Source organism: Dermacentor silvarum, chromosome 2, assembly GCF_013339745.2.
Source record: "Dermacentor silvarum isolate Dsil-2018 chromosome 2, BIME_Dsil_1.4, whole genome shotgun sequence".
NCBI classification, from domain to species: domain Eukaryota; kingdom Metazoa; phylum Arthropoda; class Arachnida; order Ixodida; family Ixodidae; genus Dermacentor; species Dermacentor silvarum.
In genome coordinates, this window is record NC_051155.1 from 242753542 (window position 1) to 242774252 (window position 20711).

At 46.4% G+C, this 20711-nt stretch overlaps 1 protein-coding gene across 2 annotated transcripts in view; it reads right to left on the reverse strand.

Moving 5' to 3' along the window:
* The window catches only part of LOC119442997 (ras-related protein Rab-5B), a 31930-nt gene that overhangs the window by 8597 nt on the left and 2622 nt on the right, over positions 1-20711 (reverse strand). For both annotated transcript variants that reach the window (XM_037708104.2, XM_037708105.2), the window contains exons 2-4: positions 15132-15303; positions 11773-12047; positions 3249-3342 (exon numbers count right to left, since the gene is read on the reverse strand). In XM_037708104.2, coding sequence (XP_037564032.1) covers positions 3249-3342; positions 11773-12047; positions 15132-15297 — 535 coding nt within the window. In that variant the 5' untranslated portion in view covers positions 15298-15303. The remainder of the gene's footprint in view (positions 1-3248; positions 3343-11772; positions 12048-15131; positions 15304-20711) is intronic.

The window sequence follows — 20711 nt, forward strand, 5'->3', positions numbered from 1 at the left end:
TTTTTTTTTCGCTTTCAGGCGCGCGCTGATTGGCTGGTTGAGCAAAATTGAATGACATCGGGCTCAACCACCCAATCAGCTCATCCACTTTTGCTAAAACAGCCAATCAGCACGCACCTGAAAGCGAAAAAAGAAATTTCGCCTAGTGGAACGTTTTAGAATACGGCCCCAAGTGCGTGCAACGTTTGCTATGTGCACGGCAGGGCCGGAGTGCGCACTCGTGCTCATGTGCTCCAGTCTGGCCATGCTACGTAGTGTGGACCACCTTTTTTCCTGCACCAGCTTGACTGAAGGCAAGTAGGCACATCTAAATTGCTCATTTTGAAGTGCTGTCAATAGCTCAATGCAAAGCGACGTCTGCCAAGGTGTCTAGCAAGGAGCAACCAGGAGTGAGCGCGCGCACTAGCAAATGTACACGTGGTCCAACATTAAGTTTCGCATAGTTTGAGGCTCGTTGAGTGTTAATCGAAATTAGCGAGGCTAGACGGCTACAACACCAATAAGCAGTGTGGCCAAAGTTTAATTCCTACGCGGGGGCCGCAGCCGAGCATAAGCAGACAGTCGGCTTCTTCTGGAAATACGCAATTATCGAAATTCAAAACGCAGACTTTCACTTACTTCAGCATGTTTATAAAGCTGCGTCAATAAATATACATAGTAACAGTCTGAAGAAGCGCACTGATCCAAACTCCCTTCTTGACGTCGGCTATCCACCAATAGCAGCCATCTATGGGAATCTTGCATATGACGACATTTGCAAGGCGCTCGCAGCTTGGAAACTGATGAGAAGGTCTCATTTGAAAAGAGTGTTTAAGAAAAAGGTGACTTCGCACTCCGCTTGCAAGCCCCATGTGCCGCGCATGACTGCAAAATTTGGCTGAGATGTTCACAGCACTGCTTACTAAACTAAGTTTCGATTGCAGTTTTGCACGTGGTGCAAAACCATGCACAGGTGTGTCTCGGAGACATTGTTGTCACATCTTTGTGTGTGTTCGCGCGGCTTCGCATTTGTGTGATCGGTGCCACCTCCTGTGTCTTTGCGAGAGCCAAGTGGTGCGAAGAAACGTGGCTTGTTTCTTCATGGCTATCTCTGCCAACATAGATCGCCATCTTGTCGACTGGAGACGACGTCGCTCTTGTGCGAATCCAAGCAAATCTGATCGCCTCCAAGCGATGCCCAAGGCAGGGCATTATTAGGGATTTTATTGCGAATAGCAATTATTGGACACTCCGAGCGCATTTTTGCCGTCGCCATCGTCGCCGCCGCGAGGTTCCGTATAAAGTCCAACGGCGATAAAACCGTCGCCGCGCGCCGTACGCTGTGTGTGCGGGTGAAAGCTTGAGAGGGTGAGCCGGCAACCGCAGCATGTGAGAGAGGAAGGCGGCCGGAAGCGCGCGGACTTCGTTCGCTCGCAGGGCACGGGGAGGTGCATTATGCTCTTGCGGCTGCAGCCGACGGAGCTGCCACGCAGGCACTGTATCTTGAAAGCGATCTGCTATGTGGCCGGAATGTGCGCCTGCGGAGGACTCATCTTCAAAGCAATCTGCGATGGGTACAAAGGGCACGCGCTGAGTACCGGTACCTTCGTATGCGCTGTTTTTTTTTTTTTTCGACGTTCGCGTTGAAGCGACACAATAGACAGTGCGTAGGTCAATTTGCCCGCTGCTTCTGGCTCGCTTTCTCACTCCAGCGTTCTAACGAGTTTCCACGGTCATTGAGCGAGATACGTTCATGTTTACCTGTGAGCGAGTGACACTGTGCTTATTTAGTTAGTAAGCGAATATTTACAACTTTATACTGCCGATAAAACTACTATGCTTACTTCGTAAAGCTGTCTATTAATTTGCTATCGCAATCGATGCTTCGCCTTTTGGGCGAAACTGCGACATTTTTCTTAAGGGGGGACATGGGTCTTAGAAACCAAAAAAATCGCAAAAAATGGGTTTCTTGAAAGTGGTATTTTCATAATATACAAACACTGTCGCACGTTCTGACCAAGTTTCCCGCATCATGGATCTATATTTTAGCCACAATATCAATTTATGTAACCACCGCAAGCTATATTTTGACAAAAAGAAGCATAAAAAGGGAGCTTTTTTCATGCACGCTGCTGCTGAACGACGTATGCTGTCGCGGCCATCTTGGTAGTGTTGGAAAGAACTACTCTTCTTCAATTACCCGCCACATTTTCGTTCATCCCCCTATTCGCTATTTAGAAATACCGTGCCGAAAAAAAGTCCCAGCGTACGACCCCATTCGCCCATTTAGTGCACGTGACTAAATAAAATCCTGCAATTGGCTTATAGGCTGGCGTCGTCTGCTACGGCGCGCTTGAAAAGCAAACCGCGACACCATCTTGAAAGCCGCTAGCGTGGTGATGTCGGAGTGTCGGAAAGAAAAAAAGAAAGTAATAAAAACGGATCTCGCAAATTGATCATGACGATAGTGCTGACCAAAAAAAGAAAAAAAAAAAAGAAAAGAAAAAGTGCCATGCCCTAGAGCATTTTTTCAGCTAAGGACGAGCGGGCATGGCCTCCAAGACGGAAAGATGGAGTGCGCTCTGCGTGCCTTTCCCAATCTTGGAGGCTATACAGCGGAAAATCCAACATGGCGGCCTTCAAGAACGGGTTGCCTGGCTCCGAAAGAGCTATTTAGTCTGGAAAATCGAGCTTTGGGGCCTAAATTCGTCCAAAAAATCGCTCACGAAAATGCATTAACTCTATGGGAACCCAGATGGTGCATTTATGAAGTCCAGAATATCCAACAAGTCCGAATTTTTGGAGTCCAAAAAATCCGTCGGCGACTGTATTCGACTAATGTGAGAGTAGAGTTCAAGCAACGAAACTCTTAAAGAAAACTCGCGTTACAATCGAATAAATGTGGTAAATTTTAAAAAATAATTTAGACTACCTGCCACGGCACGGTGCAGATTTGTGCCGCAGGCTTATTCAGGCGGTCTGTACCTGTTTTTGGGGTAAGACTGAGCGTCACTACCTATATTCTTAGTTTTTCGATTATATGACCCCCCGATTATACAACAGTTTTGCGTGGTACCCCCAAAATCGTATAATCTGGGTTCCACTGTATCTTCTAAATGCATCCACTGCTTTTAAATCAGACAATACATCTAATCAAATTATGAATATCATCATAATTTCTACCAGCACACATCCTCTTCTTTGATTAAGCATGAACAAAAGCCCTTAACACGAACCACAAATATTACTGAAATAAAGCCAATACACACCAATGGCCAAGAAGATATCGTTGACATTCATTGCTGTCTTGGCTGACGTCTCCATGAAAAGAAGCCCGTTCTCTTCAGAGTAAGCCTGTGCCTCCTACACAAATTTGAAGAAAAAGAAAATGTAAGAGGTGAACAAAAAAACCAAGTGAGTACCACATGATTCACATATGTATTTATAAACAATTTACTAAACACAACTTTTGTTTCCTATGCACATTGAACACTTATGTTCATTGTAGTACTATTGTATTCCAAAATGTCCTCAATTATAACATGCATGTGACAGGGGCAGAAGAAGGTTAATTAGAAATTCAACACAATCTGATTATGAAGCACACCGTAGCCAGAGCTTCGGATTATTTTTGACCACCTGGGCTTTGTTAAAATACACTTAAATCTAAGCACACCGCTGGTTTTTCATTCTGCCCCCATTGAAATGTGGCCGCCACGGATGGGATCAAACCCGCAATGTCTAGCTCAGCAGCGCAACAGCAGAGCCACTGAACAACTAACTACAGAGGGTGTAGAAGCAGGCTACAGCTTTATGCAGCAGCAGTGCAGGGTAGCAAACCGGACATGCGTCTGGTTACCCTCCCTGCCTTTCCTCTCTTCTATTTCTTTCTCTATCTCTGTAAAATCACCATTTTGAAGCAGAAGAACTTGATTTTGCAGCAGCTTGGAAACATGTTTAACATGGATCAAATACTTGCAGAAAATAGAAGCAAGGGAAAGCTTTATTTGACATCGATGAACTGTTTCAAGCAACGTTGATAAAATAACCTTTAACGATTCACTTTCAATAAGTGTTGCAGTGAATTGGCAGACTGAAAAAAAACAACTTGCCTGGTTTTCTACACTGTTTCCTTTCGTATAAATGGAGCCTCTTTTACCAAAAAATTATATGCAAAGGCTCCAAGAGATAGCTTTCCTTCACAGTGCTGACTGGTCAGCATGACAACACTGGTAGTTCATTGAGATTTGGTGCTGGACTGACTTTTTTCTAATGGTGAGCTGTGAATGCCCAAATCTGTGCTGAGCACGTGCTGAGACCAAAATCTTTCAAAAATGGTACAGCTGTCCTGGTAACAGCTTCTTGCACACAGAAGCAGAGTATCATTGGCACAATGAAAACTGAGCATAGTGGTTTTCTTAGAGTGTGAAAGAGTTGATGTTGCCAACAAATGTACCAAACGCCTGCACCTCAATAGATGACAGTGTTTTCAATGTCCAATATTTGTGCACCATGGATCATATCTAGATGACCTGACAAACAAGCAAGCACATTCTGAGCACATATTGTGCATTTGCAATATTTGGAAAATGGAGACTCATGTGCAGCCGAGAGACTGCAGCAATGGTGTGCAGAATAGGTAAGAACTGTTCTGTTGTAACCAGGCATTAACTGGGCATTACATGCATTTCTAGCTGCTGCTTCTCGCACAATCATAAATAGACAGGCTGGCCATGCCTCATGCTCATCAGTCTATCTTTTATTTTTTTCTTCAAGTACATTTCTTCCATTTTCGCCATAGACCATAATGGTCTGTCTTACCCCTTCTGTTGAAGTGGCTATGCATCCCCCATTCACAAGTTACAAAAACCGCCAATTGAAATAAAATCAGCTTGTGGGAAGACGGCAGTTTCATTTTAAATCATACTTTTACAGTCGCCGACCGATTTTCCAGACTTCACGGGGACTGAAATATAGTTCGAAAAACAAGTTCACCCCAAAAAATAAAATTTATTAGGCTTAAGAGCGGCTTAAAAAATCTCTAATAATGCCCCGACTCGTACTACACTTGGAGGTGATCAGATTTGCTTGGATTTGCACGAGAGTGTCGTTTCGGTATACAGTCAACAAGGGCACCATCGCATTGGTGGAGATCGCCATGGACATTGAAGAAACAAATAACATTTCTTCACACCACTTGGCTTTCACGAAAGCCCAATAGGTGGCACCGATCACACAAATGCGAAGCCGCGTGCTCTGAGGATACAACACGTGCAAAATAGCAACCAAAACAATTTTTTTAAAAAGAAAAAAAAAATGGATTCCACATTAAGTGATTATGACAATGGTGCTGACCGAAAAAAGGAAGAAACAAGAAAAAGAGCTGTTCGCTGGATCGTTTTGTCAGGCAAGGAAGAGAGGGCATGGCCTCCGAGACAGGAGGATGATGCATGCTCTATTGATAGTGCATGCCTCCCAATTTTGGAGGCTGAAGAACGAGCTACTGGAAGCCAAGCCAGCAGAAAATCCAACACAACAGCCTCCAAGATTGTGTAGTGTGGCCCGGAACAAGCCATTTAGTCCAGAAAATCGAAGTTTGGGGGCCAAATTCGTCTGAAAAATTGGCTGCAAAAATGTATTAGCTCTATGGGAACCCTGACGGGGAGGCATTTATGAAGTCGGGAATATCCATCAAGTCCGAATTTTTGGAGTACGAAAAATTTGTCTGCTCATAGGGGTTAGGAGAGCCATGTTTCGCGCTGCTAAGAGTGTTATCAAGTAAATCAAACAATAATTTCACACCAGTTATTTCTGTCTACATGGTCATGTTGCAATGTAGAAACACGAAACTAGACTGTCGGGACAGCTCCCTTTAACTTTCCCCTATAAACATGTGCCAAGTTTGTAACTAAGAAATTCATTGATGTAATTAAGATAATTAGTGAATGAACAGCTTTGGTTCTTACAAATGATGTTAACCCGGTCGGATAATTTATCTGTACAGTCGAATCTCGTTAATTCGAACATGCTTAATTCGAACTGCCGGTTTATTCGAACTGACGCTGTGGTCCCGTCAAAGTTATGTGTATTTGAGTGGGCGAAAAGGCTCGGTAATTCGAACACAAAAGCATTTGCTACGGTAAATTCGAACATACCGCGGACCGACAATGCTCTCAGCAGCGCGTCAAATAACGCGGCGGCATCCTCCGACTGGCATTGCTCCGACACCGCCACAGAGCCAAAGCATAGGAGAGACCCCTTAATGCAGCGGCAGGAGGCCCTGTCCGGCCAACGAAACTGCCCACGCCGGCAAACGCTCGCTTCTCGATAACGGCAGAAAACAAAACTTCAGGGAGCGGGCTAAGCTGGCGCCGGGGCGGCTGGACTGTGGCACCGGCCCCCACGCCGGCAAATGCTTGCTTCCGATGGGGCTTCTGCATTGCCCAGGGGGCGCTGCAAAAATGGTGCTAAAAAGCGCCCTCAATCCGAAACTGGGTAGTACCAAGCTCGGTCGTCTGCTTCGGAAAGCACGTTTACAATATGGACCCGCCACCTTCGGTTGTGTTGTACCATGGCTTGCAGCGAATATCGGGCGCTAAAGATTTTTTCAGGGGTGGCACGCTGCGTAAGGGCAAGAAATTATGTAACACCGAATACGTATACGCCGTTCAAGAAATAAGCAGCGAAGTTTTAGCGCGGTGTCAATCGCAAGTGAAGCGAATCATGTACGAAGTTGAACTTCAAGTAAGGTTTGCACGCTGCTAGATTCAGGCGCACAAAGGCGAAGAAATGCTTGCTATAAATGAATTCACAGCAGCGATAAGCGGACATAATGTGTACGGAACTAATCAAGCGCACGACGCTACGCGCTGCGATAGCAGCGCTCCTTCAGCATGCCGCGAAATGGTGGGCCTCCTGCAATATTTGTTGATTGCATGCCACTAACAAGTAGCCATGCCTGCGTGTAGTAACGGCCATCTGTCCCTTTAGCAACTGATAAATAACTGATGCACTGCATATGAGCTCGCAGTAACGTACTACATGCGAATCACACTGCAGCGCGAGCTCATGCGCTGCTCGCTTGATGTAGCTTTTAATGACAGCGCTTGAACATCGATGTGCTGTAATCAATACTGCTGTGGCGACACACTTCGCACAAACCGGCGCAGCCTCCGCCTCGCCACTTACGAGCAGGCATGACACGGCTGCATGCTGCACCATGCCTCCGATAAGGGACAGCGCCACCGCAGCGTCACCGGAGGCTTATGTCACCGACGGTGGCTATAAAACCAAGCTGCCAAGCTCGAGAGGCCTTCCTTCCTTCGCTAACCGTTCGAGCGCAACGGCGGTATGCTCGCCCCGCCGCTGCTACTACGCTAATGAACAGTCGTTAACGTTTCATGTTGGGATGAGTCTTTCCATCGACACGGCATCCCACATCTGGTGACCCGAAAACCGAACAAACTGCACCGCCATGGCTGAACCAGAAGTCCTCACCGCTCTTCGCCAGCAAGTGCAACAACTTCAACAGGAACTGCAGACCCAGCAACAGCAGCATTCTCGCAACGCCTCCACAACCGAGGCCACGCCTGCCGGCTCCGCTGAGGACGTCACTGCTCCTACAGAAGGCATCCCGCACGCTGCCTCATACGATACCTGGCGTGTCGCCGTCAAGCTTCTGCCGTTTTGCGTGGACTCGCCCGAGGTCTGGTTCGCCCAGGTCGAGGGCCAGTTCTCCCTACCGCGCATCACGCAAGACCGGACCCGCTACGATTACGTCGCCCACCTGGACGCACGTTATGCCAACGAGGTCCGGGATATCCTTACCAACCCCCCAACGGCCAACCTCTATGAGCACCTGAAGACTGCACTTATCCGCCGCCTGTTGCTCTCGGAAGAACAGAAGATACGACAACTTCAGTCCACAGAGCTTGCTGAGCGCAAACATTCGCAGCTCCTGCGCCACATGCGTGCGCTCGCAGGCAACATGCAAGTCCAGGATTCTTTCCTGCGAGCGCTTTGGCTCCAACGACTCCCGCCGCACGTCCAGGCAATTCTGCAGGCTCAGGTTAGGCTACCTCTCGACCTTGCGGAGATTGCTGATCGCGTCATCGAGGCCTCCTTGCCACATTTGTCGCCCACCATCCACGCTGTCGCCGCACCGCTGAACACCACAGAGCTTGCGCGCCGTATCGACATCAATCGACAGCTCGCCCATCCCGTGCCAGACGCTCACTTGGGACTCTTCACGGACGCATCTAGCTTCGCCATCGGCGCCGCCCTCATGCAACGCGTGGACAACACCTGGCATCCCTTGGCTTTCTTCTTCAAGAAACTCGCAGCTCGGAAAACGACCCCTTCAACCGCCAGTTCCACTGACGAAATCACGACCACCGCCCCAACAAGTTTGCCAGCCTACTACAGAGAACTCCTGGCGATATACAAAGCAGTGCAACACTTTCGCCATATCCTTGAAGCACAGAACTGCACCATCTATACCGACCACAAGCCTCTTACCTACGCCTTCTCTCACTGCACCATCTATACCGACCACAAGCCTCTTACCTACGCCTTCTCTCAACGTCGCGACAAACTCCCGCCTGTACAGCAGAACCAACTCTCGTTCATTGCACAGTTCACCACCGACATCCAACACGTCAGCGAAAAAGACAATGTGGTCGCCGACGCGCTTTCACGTGTAGCAGCCATCAACTCTGTGCAGATAACAGCGGACGTCCTCGCCGAGGCTCAGACTACGGACGCCGAACTGCAGGAACTTCTCAAGGGCAGGTCCTCACTGCAGCTGCAACAAGTTCCCATTCCAGGGTCGACAACCACAATCTGTTGCGACATGTCGACAGGACGAAGCAGGCCTTATGTGCCTCTGTCCCATCGCCGTGGTCTTTTCAACCAGCTCCACAACCTCAGCCATCCCGGCATACGCGCCTCTACACGCCTCGTGACTGACCGCTATGTCTGACCCTCCGTGCAGCGGGATTGTCGCACCAGGGCGCACTCCTGCATTCAATGCCAACGCGCTAAAGTCACCAGGCACGTCACCATCACCACTCGGAACATTCCCTCAGCCCTCTGGTCGGCTTGAGCACGTCCACCTCGACATCATAGGACCATTTCCCCCGGCTGGACCCTATCGCTACTGCCTCACCGCCATCGATCGGTACACTCGATGGCCCGAGGCATGGCCCCTCGAGGGAATCACCGCGGAAGACGTCGCCTCGGCCTTCTTCACCAGCTGGATTGCTCGTTTTGGCGCCCCCCACCGTGTAACCACCGACCAAGGACGACAGTTCGAGTCGCACCTTTTCAGGCTCCTCGGGCTGACCATCGGTTTTGAACGCTTGAGGACCACCAGTTATAACCCCTGCGCCAACGGAATGATCGAGTGTTTCCACCGACAGTTCAAAGCAGCCATTATGTGCCACCTGGACTCAACCTGGCTCGAGGCCATCCCAGCCGTCATCCTCGGTCTTCGTGCCACCTTCAAGCCGGACATCCATGCTACACCAGCAGAGCTCGTCTACGGGGAACCACTCCGTCTCCCAAGTGAATTTCTCGCTGCACTGCCTTCCAGCACTACGACATCAGAACCCACCGACTTCGTCGCCCGGCTCCGACGCACCATCGCCGCCTTACGCCTGTCACCTGCAGCCCACCACTGCAAGCCTACACCTTTCATGTTCAAGGAGCTAGCATCGTGCACGCACGCTTTCCTCCGTGACGACACCGTCCGCAGGCCTTTCCAGCCACCCTACAGCGGACCCTACCTGGTCGTCCATCGTGACGACAGAAACTTCACTCTGCGCCTGAACGGGAACGACGTTCGCATCTCGATTGACCAGCTCAAGCCCGCATACATCGCTGCGAACGAACCGGGCAGCACCACTCCATCCACAGGCATCTATCCGCAGCCACCGACGTCGCAGCCCGCTCCGGTCACGACACGCTCTGGACGTTTTATAAAAATAAAACCGCGAATGCAACGCGAGATGAATGGAAAAAGAAATGGTTCCTTTATTCAAGGAATCGCAATTCAGAAACTTTTTCTCTTCACTCATCATCGTTGTGTGAAGAGGAGACGGAGCTATCCTTGGGCAGTATTCTCAGGCAATCACTATCGTAGATAGCCTTTGAGTGCTGCTGCAAGGCGAAGAAAAATAACAGCGCACTCACGACTGATGTTCTCCCTGGTGTTAATCCTGCTTATCTTACGCCCAGCCAAGGTAATCGGCTGATGAATGCCTGATTAAAATTTGTCGCTGCTGGCAAAGGAGTCGAGGGGGGACGTGCGAGAAAGTATGACAGGTAGCAGATCGGACAAGGTGTGTGAGCAGATCGGACAAGGGTGTGTGTGTGTGTGTGTGTGTGTGTGTGTGTGTGTGTGTGTGTGTGTGTGTGTGTGTGTGTGTGTGTGTGTGTGTGTGCGCGTCGACAGAAAAGGACAGCCCCTCTTCTTCTTTGGCTTGACTTGAGAGTATTAACTAGCCAAGAGAAGATAATTTGAGTGAGCCACCACTGTAGGGAGGTTCCATCTGAGGTGACTGTGTGCGAGCTTGCATGTGCGCGCCTTTGGCACGTTGCCTTGCGTCCAAAAAATTGGCCTTACATAGGTACAAGCAGGGCAAGGCAAAGTTGCTTTGCAATTGTATGATGGTATAGATAGTTTCACTTTCGCGAAATTTCCTATTACTCGACACTGGAAGCTACCCCACAAAGTGTTTCTGGCGCTGTCCATGCTATCAATACCAAGAGCGCTGTCAGCCGTATACTTCGAAGGGTTTGGTGCCGGGACGAGCAGAGTCTCGCGAAACCGGAACTATCTCCAGAAGTGATCATCTGAGAATCAAGTCATCTTCCGTGCCGTCGAGCTTGTTTGGGATTTGAGTACTTATTAAAAGACCGCACAAACATTTCATTTGTGGCGAGTACCAGGCCCCTTAGGTTCTACAGAGCCTTTCCGACTGGCCTCGCATTTAAAGTGGGCCTGTCGCTGGACCCGCCATCCACAAATCGACGACTCGTTGACGTCGAGACACCGAGCTGCGGCACACTTTCCCAGCTCCTTGGCCATCAAAATTGCTAGTCTCTCGAAGCGGCTGTCATACTGAATGCGTTGAGTCGCCATAACGTCACGAATGAACGGAGTTGAAACGCAAAAGGCCCTAGGGTATTACGGCATCGTATCCAGGCACAAGACCAGCGAAAACAGCATCGATTCCAATCAAAAACAAGTTGACTTTGGTCGACCTGTATATGGATTAGATCGAGACATAAAGTTACAGATAGCCAACGTAGCGCTAGAAATCGCGGGATTTAGAGCATTTGTTTTAAAATGGCTAATTTTGCCATTATTCAACTGTAACGCGAGGGTTGAGTTCAAGCAACGAAAATCATGAAAAATATGCGCGTTACCATCAATAAATATGGTAATTTCTTTATAATTTAACCTACCTTCCTTGGAGCAGTGCAGGTTGGTGCCACGAGCTTATTCAGGTGGCCTGTACCCGTTTTTTGGGCAAGACAGTGTCACCGCCTATATTCTTAGTTTTTCGATTATACGACGCCCGGATTACACCACGGTTGTGCGTGGTCCCCTGAAAGTCGTATAATCGGGGTTCCACTGTAACCGGATTCAAATTAACAGACGTCTCCTGTACTAGCCTAAAGATGCTAAATGTGCATTAAACAAAGCCAAAAAACGTAATTGTATATTTACACACATACACACAATGCAATATCACTGATAACATTAACAAAATGCATGCAAAACGGTACCTCAAGCTCCACAGCCCTTTTTGAAGCCAAGTCGGCCTTGTTTCCAGCAAGCGCGATGACAATGCTGGGACTGGCCTGACGCTGCAGTTCCTTGACCCAAGTCTTGGCTCGGCCAAACGTGTCCTGGTTGGTGATGTCATACACAACTATGGCTGCCTGTGCACCCCGGTAGTACATAGGTGCCAGGCTGTGATAGCGTTCCTGGCCTGCTGTGTCCCAGATTTCAAACTTCACCGTTGTGTCATCCAGACACACCGTTTGCGTCAGGAATGCCGCTGCATGAACACAACGGTCACCATAAGCACCTTACACACCTAGCCAGCGCTGGCTGCCTGTGTGACGAGATTACTGTCTAAATGGCCCTCAAACTAGCACCCAGCATTCATCAGTCATGCATACATACCAAATGCATTAGGTATTTGAGTATGTAGCTTCAGATTGCCATATAATTTACCATCGACTTTATGTCTCTCTAGGTGCTTCATTAATCTCTACATCTATTTAGCACATCTGTTTCCATGCAGCAGCTTCCATTCTGACACAAATGTGTACAGTCCAAGACATCTTTTTCGCTGGCCACAGAACCCGTGACCATGACCTTTCCGATTGTGATAAGGCCTTCAGTGGTCAGGCGCAGGACACTTAGTGACAACACTGAAAAGTGAATTATGGACCTTGCCAAGTAACTATAGGTGGTAGAATCAGCTGTCAGGTCTTCTGTGCATGAGGTTATTGGGTGCCAGCCCTAGGCAATGGCTTTGCATCTACCCACATGGCCTGTATAGACCAAATGTGGCTAGCTGCAATCTTCAACAACCACCATCACACCCGTAACCACTGCAAAGTTCTGAAGATTTACATACACTAGACTACTGCCATGTGTCACTGGGAGGGACACAGTCTGTACACAATAGGGAAAACTCACTTAGGGCTGCTATTCCGGCAGAAATGGTCAATGTCAACACAAGCTGATCTCAGCGTGCAGTTTGTCTTTGAAGCCGCATTCACATTTAAGTGCTGAGGGTGAAGGTAGTTTACCCAGCAGCGTTCAAAATGTACACTGAAACAACGTCTACAAAATTTAGTGCAAATATGTATTTTTACTGAAGTGTCCTTGCTTTTCTGGAAGCCATTGTATTCTCAAATATCTTGCACACCCAGTAGTGGAGCTTTGCACCAGGCTACTGTACCATTTTCCAGTGCAGACCTGCAGTTAAAAGGGGCCATCCAACACTTTAAGGCCACCATTGTTTTTATATCTATTCTCAGCATGTCAAAGAAGTAAGAGCGAAAAGATATGAAAGTGCACATAAACCTAGGTTACAGATACCAGAAACTTAAACATACAAAGAGTTACCCTCAACTCGAACTTTTGCGGCTCTGGATGCCACATTTCACCCTTCTACGACGTAAAACTGCAGCGCCTGACAGCAGCAGAGCATTGGCGGCACATAGCTCAAATTAGCAGGCCATTGTTGCCAAAGCAGCTCAGCTTATCGATAGTGTCATTTCTATTGTTGAATTCCAATGGCAGAGCCGGAGCAGCCGACGGACTCCGCGAGCGAGCACTCGACTCTGGCATAGAGCACCGCCTCCAAATCCACGAGTGGAACACAACCTGCGCCGCCGGAGCAAGGCGGAAGCAGAAGTTCTATCCTTCGGGCTCCAAGTTAGCCAGGATACCTTGCGTGTTGTCATTCCCCTTTCGCTGTTTGCTCCCAGCACTGCCGCACCAGTCACTTGTCTTTTCAGCGCCGTTCACCCACTGCTTAAAACTGCAAAATGGATATCTTGCCAATTAACGTGCAACAGCTTTTGTTTGCTATGGTGAGCACACAGGATGCGGCCAAACATGGTAGGCGTCTTCGCAACTTGAAGGACGTCCTCGATGAAGCTCACTACTTCGGGCCTCTTCACGGGAATGCGGAACATCCTGTCGAATTCCCACTCATAAGCGGCAGTTTCAGCGTCGCTGTCACTATCCGAGAAATCGCTCGTGTCCGAACTTGAGCTTTCCGACTCGGAGATGTCGCTATCGAGTAGCAGAAGCAATGCCGCACGCTCTGCCAAACTAGCCGAGCCGTTCATGTCGTCCGCCATTACGATCGCGAGTCGCGAGCGGCTGCGCCCCTCAGCAGACAAACGTGGTAAAGGAAATGCGTCACGCAGAGTTCCGGTCCACTCCGCCGATTTTGGCGGAGCATCTTTTCCTGCTCCACGGAGACACTCCCGCTCTGAATCCACTCCCGACTCTCTCATTGGAACATTTTACTCTCGCCCTCGCTCTGTCATTGGAACAAACTTGCTCCGAAACGAGCAGAAAAACTTTCTCCGACTCCGTCATTGGAATTCAACATATTACAACACCTTTCACCAGAAAAGTTGCCGTGTCATGTGCTTGGCGTGTTAATGGCATGCCGCAGATCAAAATAAAGTCCTTTGCACAACAAAGTGCACATAATTGCTGCATCATCATTATGCTATAGGTACTGCTCAACAATCTTTTTCGGACACATTACAGGAACCCTTTAAGGTTTGGGCACCACAGCAATAAGTGGAAAAGGGGGTGTTGAATACTCATGAACATAAGCCAAAAACAACAATGTAATGCCCTGTGCCAAGAGAGCTGAATATGCAGCAGTGCTTGTCTTGATTTGTGAACCAAGCAAGCACATCAAATCTCCCAGCCGTATCACAACTGCTGCTGCTGTGTAGATTTCATGAAATGGTAAACTGTGCCTAGACTAATTTTCAACCAACAAAGTGCTCGAAATAAGGTGTTCTGAAGCAGCAGTTGCGAAAAAAAGTCGGAAAAGACAACCTAGCACCTGGTACTACACTGATGTCCAGGATCCGGCAATAAAGGTTTATGCAACTTGCACTAATCTGTCACTGATCTTACTAAACAACTTTCAAAAGCAGCACCACTTTTGGGATCAATGTACCAAACCTGTTCTAAACCCTTAAGGGATCTTGATTACCTCAGCTCATCATGAGTGATCGTCACTTTCTGGCTTACGACAAGGCCACCTCACAACTAGATGGTATTAGGCATTCTATCATAATTTCTTTTGCCCTCAAACTCCTACCAAAACCTTTATTTTGACAGAAGAGGTCCTATACTTCCCATAAATGCACATTAACAAACTCGCTCATGAACCTTAATGCTACAAAGACAAATCAATGCACAAAACATTTTACACTGAAATCATCTTGGGTCTATTGAAATGACTGACATACGCAAATTTGTGCTACTCTACTTTAATGCCACAGTAAAACTATCAAAGAACCAACTGACAGTTCTATTGCAGTCCAAGACTAACATTCTATGACCATCACACACAGCCAGAGATGCTCACCTCCAATGGTGGACTCCTGATACTCGTGGAACTGGCCTTTGACAAAACGCAGCACCAGGCTTGACTTTCCCACTGCCGACTCGCCTAAAAGCACCAGTTTAAACTGGCAAATCTTGCCCTGCGGCGCCCCATTGGGCCTTTGAGCCGCTGCCCCGCGTCCTGCCATCGGAGCCTGCAAACATAAGTACACACATTAGCATGCACTGATGTTGTTGCTAAGCATGGATTTTAAAAATCTATAGCTCAGGTGAGAATTCCTAATGCATTATTGAACTATGGAGAATATTACAGCAGCAGACATGACTATAAATCACACACGGGGTTGCATGCTATGACAGAGATCAAAGCAAAAAAATGACAGAGATAGAAGCAAAAAAACTACCTAAAATGTGCATATTACAATGAGTAAAGATTGTGTAGTGCTGATCCTTGCTTATTGTACCAACGCCAATCAGTTGCATGCATTGCCACCTGAAAATCCCAAACTAGCAGTTGCCAATAAAATGTTAGAAAATAGGTACACCTCTGATGACCCCTGCCTTAAACTATTTTATAAGGCCCAGAGAAAGATTGGTTGATCTTGAAGACAAAATAAAAATAAGCCTGCTGACCACGGCATCATTTTATAACTCCAGAATATCAGTCTGCAATAGTGGAATGAGAAAAGAGGTGAGGATGGTGAGATGTCTAGCTGTGAGTATAACTTGTAAAATCAGCAGTTCAAATAAAGTTTACGTTGACATTTTAAACAAAAATTTGTGGGAAACGAAACTGGCTGCTCCGTATTTTTGGAAGCTTACTTTCAAAGCGTTTCATAACTTCAGTCAAGTTATAACTTTTAAGCATTATTTCTGTGCATTCAAGGACACTAGCTGTAACTTCCTCTGCCAATGTTTCTCTATAAATGTGTCCATGAAAAGCAGGAGCAAGCTGTGCTGTGCAATTTTAGTTTAGGACAAGTATGCCATTCTTGTACGGCTAGATTTTATTACTGTTCTCTAGGAATAAGCGAGTCTCAAGTATTTGGTATTCTACTCAAGTTCTTTTCAAAGTGGAGTAATTAATACTCTACTCTTTTTTAGCTGATACTCATTTTTTCTGAGTAACTTGCGCATGTCTGAACCCTCACCCATGCCAGAACTCGAACCTGAGTCCACTGATTGAAAGACAAGCATTCTACTGCAAAGCTCCTCCAAGCTTGTAATTTTGTGCACAAATTGGCATAGCTAGCTGCTGTGGTGCACCTTACAGCTAACAGGATCAATTTTGGAAAGTAATGTGCACAGCTCGTAAAGTGCCACACAAATTGTTACAGATAGCTGTGAAAACAGTCTCTGATATAGCACTAGGGAATAGTTTATATCCTCAGTCACTCCACAACAAAGATCTTGGAGGTCCATGCTGCTTGGATGTGATGCACCATTCACTAACAATGTTACATGTAAGATGGCTGAGCACATAGATACTCATACAGCCAGAGCTTGCCACCTCTGTTACCACCCTTACTTTAGCTACAGCTTTCCTATTAGGAAACAAGTTTTAGAAGAAGTCAAGGCACAATAGTAGCAATGTAAGAGGGGGAGGCTACTGGTTAAGACTTGCAGTTTGCTAAGAGTCTGTGCAAACCTGAGGGTCTTTTTTTTTAATGGCAATAGCAACTTCCAGATCCCAGATGGGTCTTTGCATATTGCCTCCCTTCGTTTGATCAATCAGGCTGTCATCCCAAAATGGCACTAAAAATAAAAATCCTAATCTCTGGGTGAAGTTCCCACTACTGACTTTTGGGTGCTGGGTGTTCTAACTACTGCACTTAGACAGTTACGCTAAGATGACAATAGCAGGAGCATGTTAAGCAGCCTGATGGAAGCGCAGAGAGATAATTCAAAGCGCCACTTCGTGTGTGCTTCGAGGATGGCTAGGGTCTGCTGTTACGAGCTCTGTACACTAGACGAGACAGTGAAGGGAAAAAAAAAAAAAAAACAGATTCCTTTGAATGTGCAGCCAGATTCCTTTTGTAACAAATTATAAATTTGAAGCACTTGTCAGAGAAAATGTCTGAATGAGCAGTCTCTACACGTAAAAATATGGTACCAGCATATTCTAAATGACAATGACATGAAATGCTTGAGTAAACAGTTCCCCTCTGCTATCAACATTACATCTTGATTTGTTTTCATGTTCTCAACAACCCATTTTTGTTCTCTGCAAGTCCCACATTTGCATTTTTATTTACACTATGCCCACCATATAAATGCCTCCCGTCATTCATATAACTCCAGGCAAATAAATAAAAAAGCTGCTCGACAATGTTTTGTTGGCAAACTACAGTACACATCATAGTTGGTATGAAGTGCACTATCATCCATAGCCCAGACACAAAATTGCTCATTATATTAATGCCAGCCTGACATACCAGCCACAGGACAGAAGAATGAACTGATGCATACTGTTATCGAATGCAATGCAATACTAGGCCGCAATTTTGCAGATGCCTTTTCCAATGCTATTCCATTTCAAGCTTTGACTTATCATGGCAACACTCCTCCAGCTTTATCAATGGGATCAGCCCCCCCCCCATGAATGGTGGATGATGATAATAGTGGCATCTAATTTAGCAGAAGGAATTGGTACAATATCGCAGCCCTGCTATTAGAAAAGCCCTAAATTTCAGTGCATACAACTTTCATTACTGGAGCTACCAAGTAATAAAAAAAGGCTGGTAGTTCTATGCACTAACATGCAGCATTACAATGCAATATCTACAATGAACACCCATACCCTCGCAGAAGTTAAATTGAGGTTAATATCCTCGCCGTAAAGCAACTTAGTCATAACGCTTGTTAATGTCAAGCACACACTCCTTCATATATCGTGGACCTTCAAACTATGTATGGTGCTTAAAACTGATAAATGCAGATGCATAGGCTTTTCTCTCTTCAGTGAAGGATCATTAAAAATGGCAATGGGTGTTTTGTTTTGAGCAATTGAAGGGTGCTTCATTTAGAGCAATGCCTAAACTCGTGTTATGTTTTCCGAGCCAAGCACACTCACACTCTCACACACACACACACGTGCACGCATGTAGACACATGCGGAAGGTCAAAAAAGCATAACTCGGTGGCACAAACGTAGCCAGTTTAAAACATGTAATGCACCGAGTGAAAATTGAAATGTGGAATTTACTTGTTTCCCCAGACACTTGCTCTAGGGCTACAGATCAATGAGACTCCCACAACAAGCAGCAACTGATAGCAACTCAACGTGTGCACAGGCACAGCCAGAGGTTGCATGCACAAGGCAATAGGCCATACCAAAAAGATTACCAACATTTAAAGAGCTGCTCCCAACAACCAAGAAAGTGAAACCAATACATATCCAAGAATGTAGTATGATGTGCTATAAAGCTACAAGCAAGAGAAAAGCTGACATACTCGACAGCCCACAAAACTAACTGCCATTTTCTTGATGTGGCATGCACATACATAAGCCAACACAAAGCCTAGACTTATAAAGTGCCAGAATCTGTTTGCAGAGATAACAGATAATGCTTCCCCTGGATTACCCTGCATTGTGAACTGTCATACTTGTACCATTGAGCGGCTTCACATTTCAAACGATGGCTAAATACCATGCTCGTCTGTGTATTCAATAACTAAACCAACACTGAAATTACATATATTGCAAAGGATTAACGGCATCAATATTAATGCCACGCTATGTACTTATGGCAAGCACACATTAATAATTCGAACCCCCTGCTAGATGACATTCTGCATCAGCACACCTGTTTAATTAGAACAAGTGAAATTGGTTACATGGTGTGAAGCCAACATTAAAAACTTCCCGCATAAAAAACTACTAGAAAATATTTCCAACCGTGATGCGACATCCTGTGCACAAAAGTAGTTTACAATAAGTATGAACTAATTGTGTCCTATACAAGGCAGAAACGACAACATGAAAGGTGACAAAAGATTGAATGAGCACAAACCTGTCTGCCGATTAAAAATGTGTATTCAACTACAACATTTTTGTAACAAGCCAAGAGAAAGACAAAGCAAGAGAAGTGCAGTGTCATTGCAAAAGGGTCTTGGCAAACCTGCCATGGGCTTTGTCACGAGCCGGACTGAAGGCGTGACTCACTCCCGTAAGGCTGACTGACAAACAGCATATAAACACTTCGCGGTACACAGCAAGCTCAGCCCCTGCAGCTCTGGCAATACAGATTTCTAGAGGGTTATTGCTAGCTCCGGTGGAAGCCCCTTGTTCAGCAAGTCAGACTGGACCACGACTGATGAGCACTTGTAACAGATAACGAGACTAACAGCCAAGTTGAATACTACAACTAAAGCAATGAAAGTATGCATACATGGACAAAAGCTAAATACTCCTAGTTCCTAAAGTTATCTTTTCTGAACTAAACCAAACATTTTCAGCAGAACTGCATACCATAATGTTATTTTTCAACGATCAATGGGGTCCCAAACCGGCACAGGCTACGATAGATGCTGTAATGGAGGACTAAGAATTTGTACTTATGCTTGTTACACATCTGTTATTGAATTCTACCACCATCAAAATGCAGCCGCCATGATCAAGAACCAAACCCATGACCTTGTGCTGCTCAGCTGCAAAATGTCAGCCACTGAAACAGGTCTCATTTTCTTTGAATATTTCTTCTACCATAACACAGCAGCCTTTGAGATTGCTGCCCTAAAGTAATTGATTCATACATTTGTTCCAACATATCTAAGAGCAGTGGCGCACAGATGGAGGGGATTTCGGGAGTTCTAACCCCCCCCCCCCTCCCCCAAGGCCGAGTTAGCCCCCTCCCCACACACACACACACCACGCGTCCAGCCCCACCAGTCCAACGTGTACCTTCAGTGTTCTGTTCACATTGTCATTACAATTCAGGAGGTGGCTTGAGGACCAATTTTCCTGATTAACAAAAGCACTCTATCATTGTCTTGTATTCATTCATTCACTTTTAAATTACTTTGAGTAACACGCTGAAGAAATAAACATTATCATCCTTGGTGTCATTATTATTATAATCATTAAGCATTTTATTTGCTGTTGGATTCCTCTGGCTAAAGCAAGGAAATTGCATATTATGCAAAGTGCTTGCTACCCCCCCCCCCCCCCCCTGGCAATAATACTGGGTGCACTACTGTCTAAGAGGTATGCGAATATGCAGTTGCTACACTGGGTTTTCAACGGGAAACCGAGAATGTAAAATTTAACAGCCTACTCAACAGAAAAAAAAAAAAAAATTCTGGGGTTTTACGTGCCAAAACCACGATTTCATTTTTAGGCACACAGCAGTGAGGGGACTCTGCATTAGTTTTGACCACATAGGGACCTTTAACGTGCCCCCAATGCAGCCGCAGTGAGGGGACTCTGCATTAGTTTTGACCACATAGGGACCTTTAACGTGCCCCCATGCAGCCTACGCAACAGGCGTAACTTGGAAGTAGCACCAACCGCACAGGCAATTTCTCTAAAGCCATTACAATATTCTCTCAACATATGAATTTTCAAACGTTTTGATGAACAACTAAAAAGTGACAGATTTTT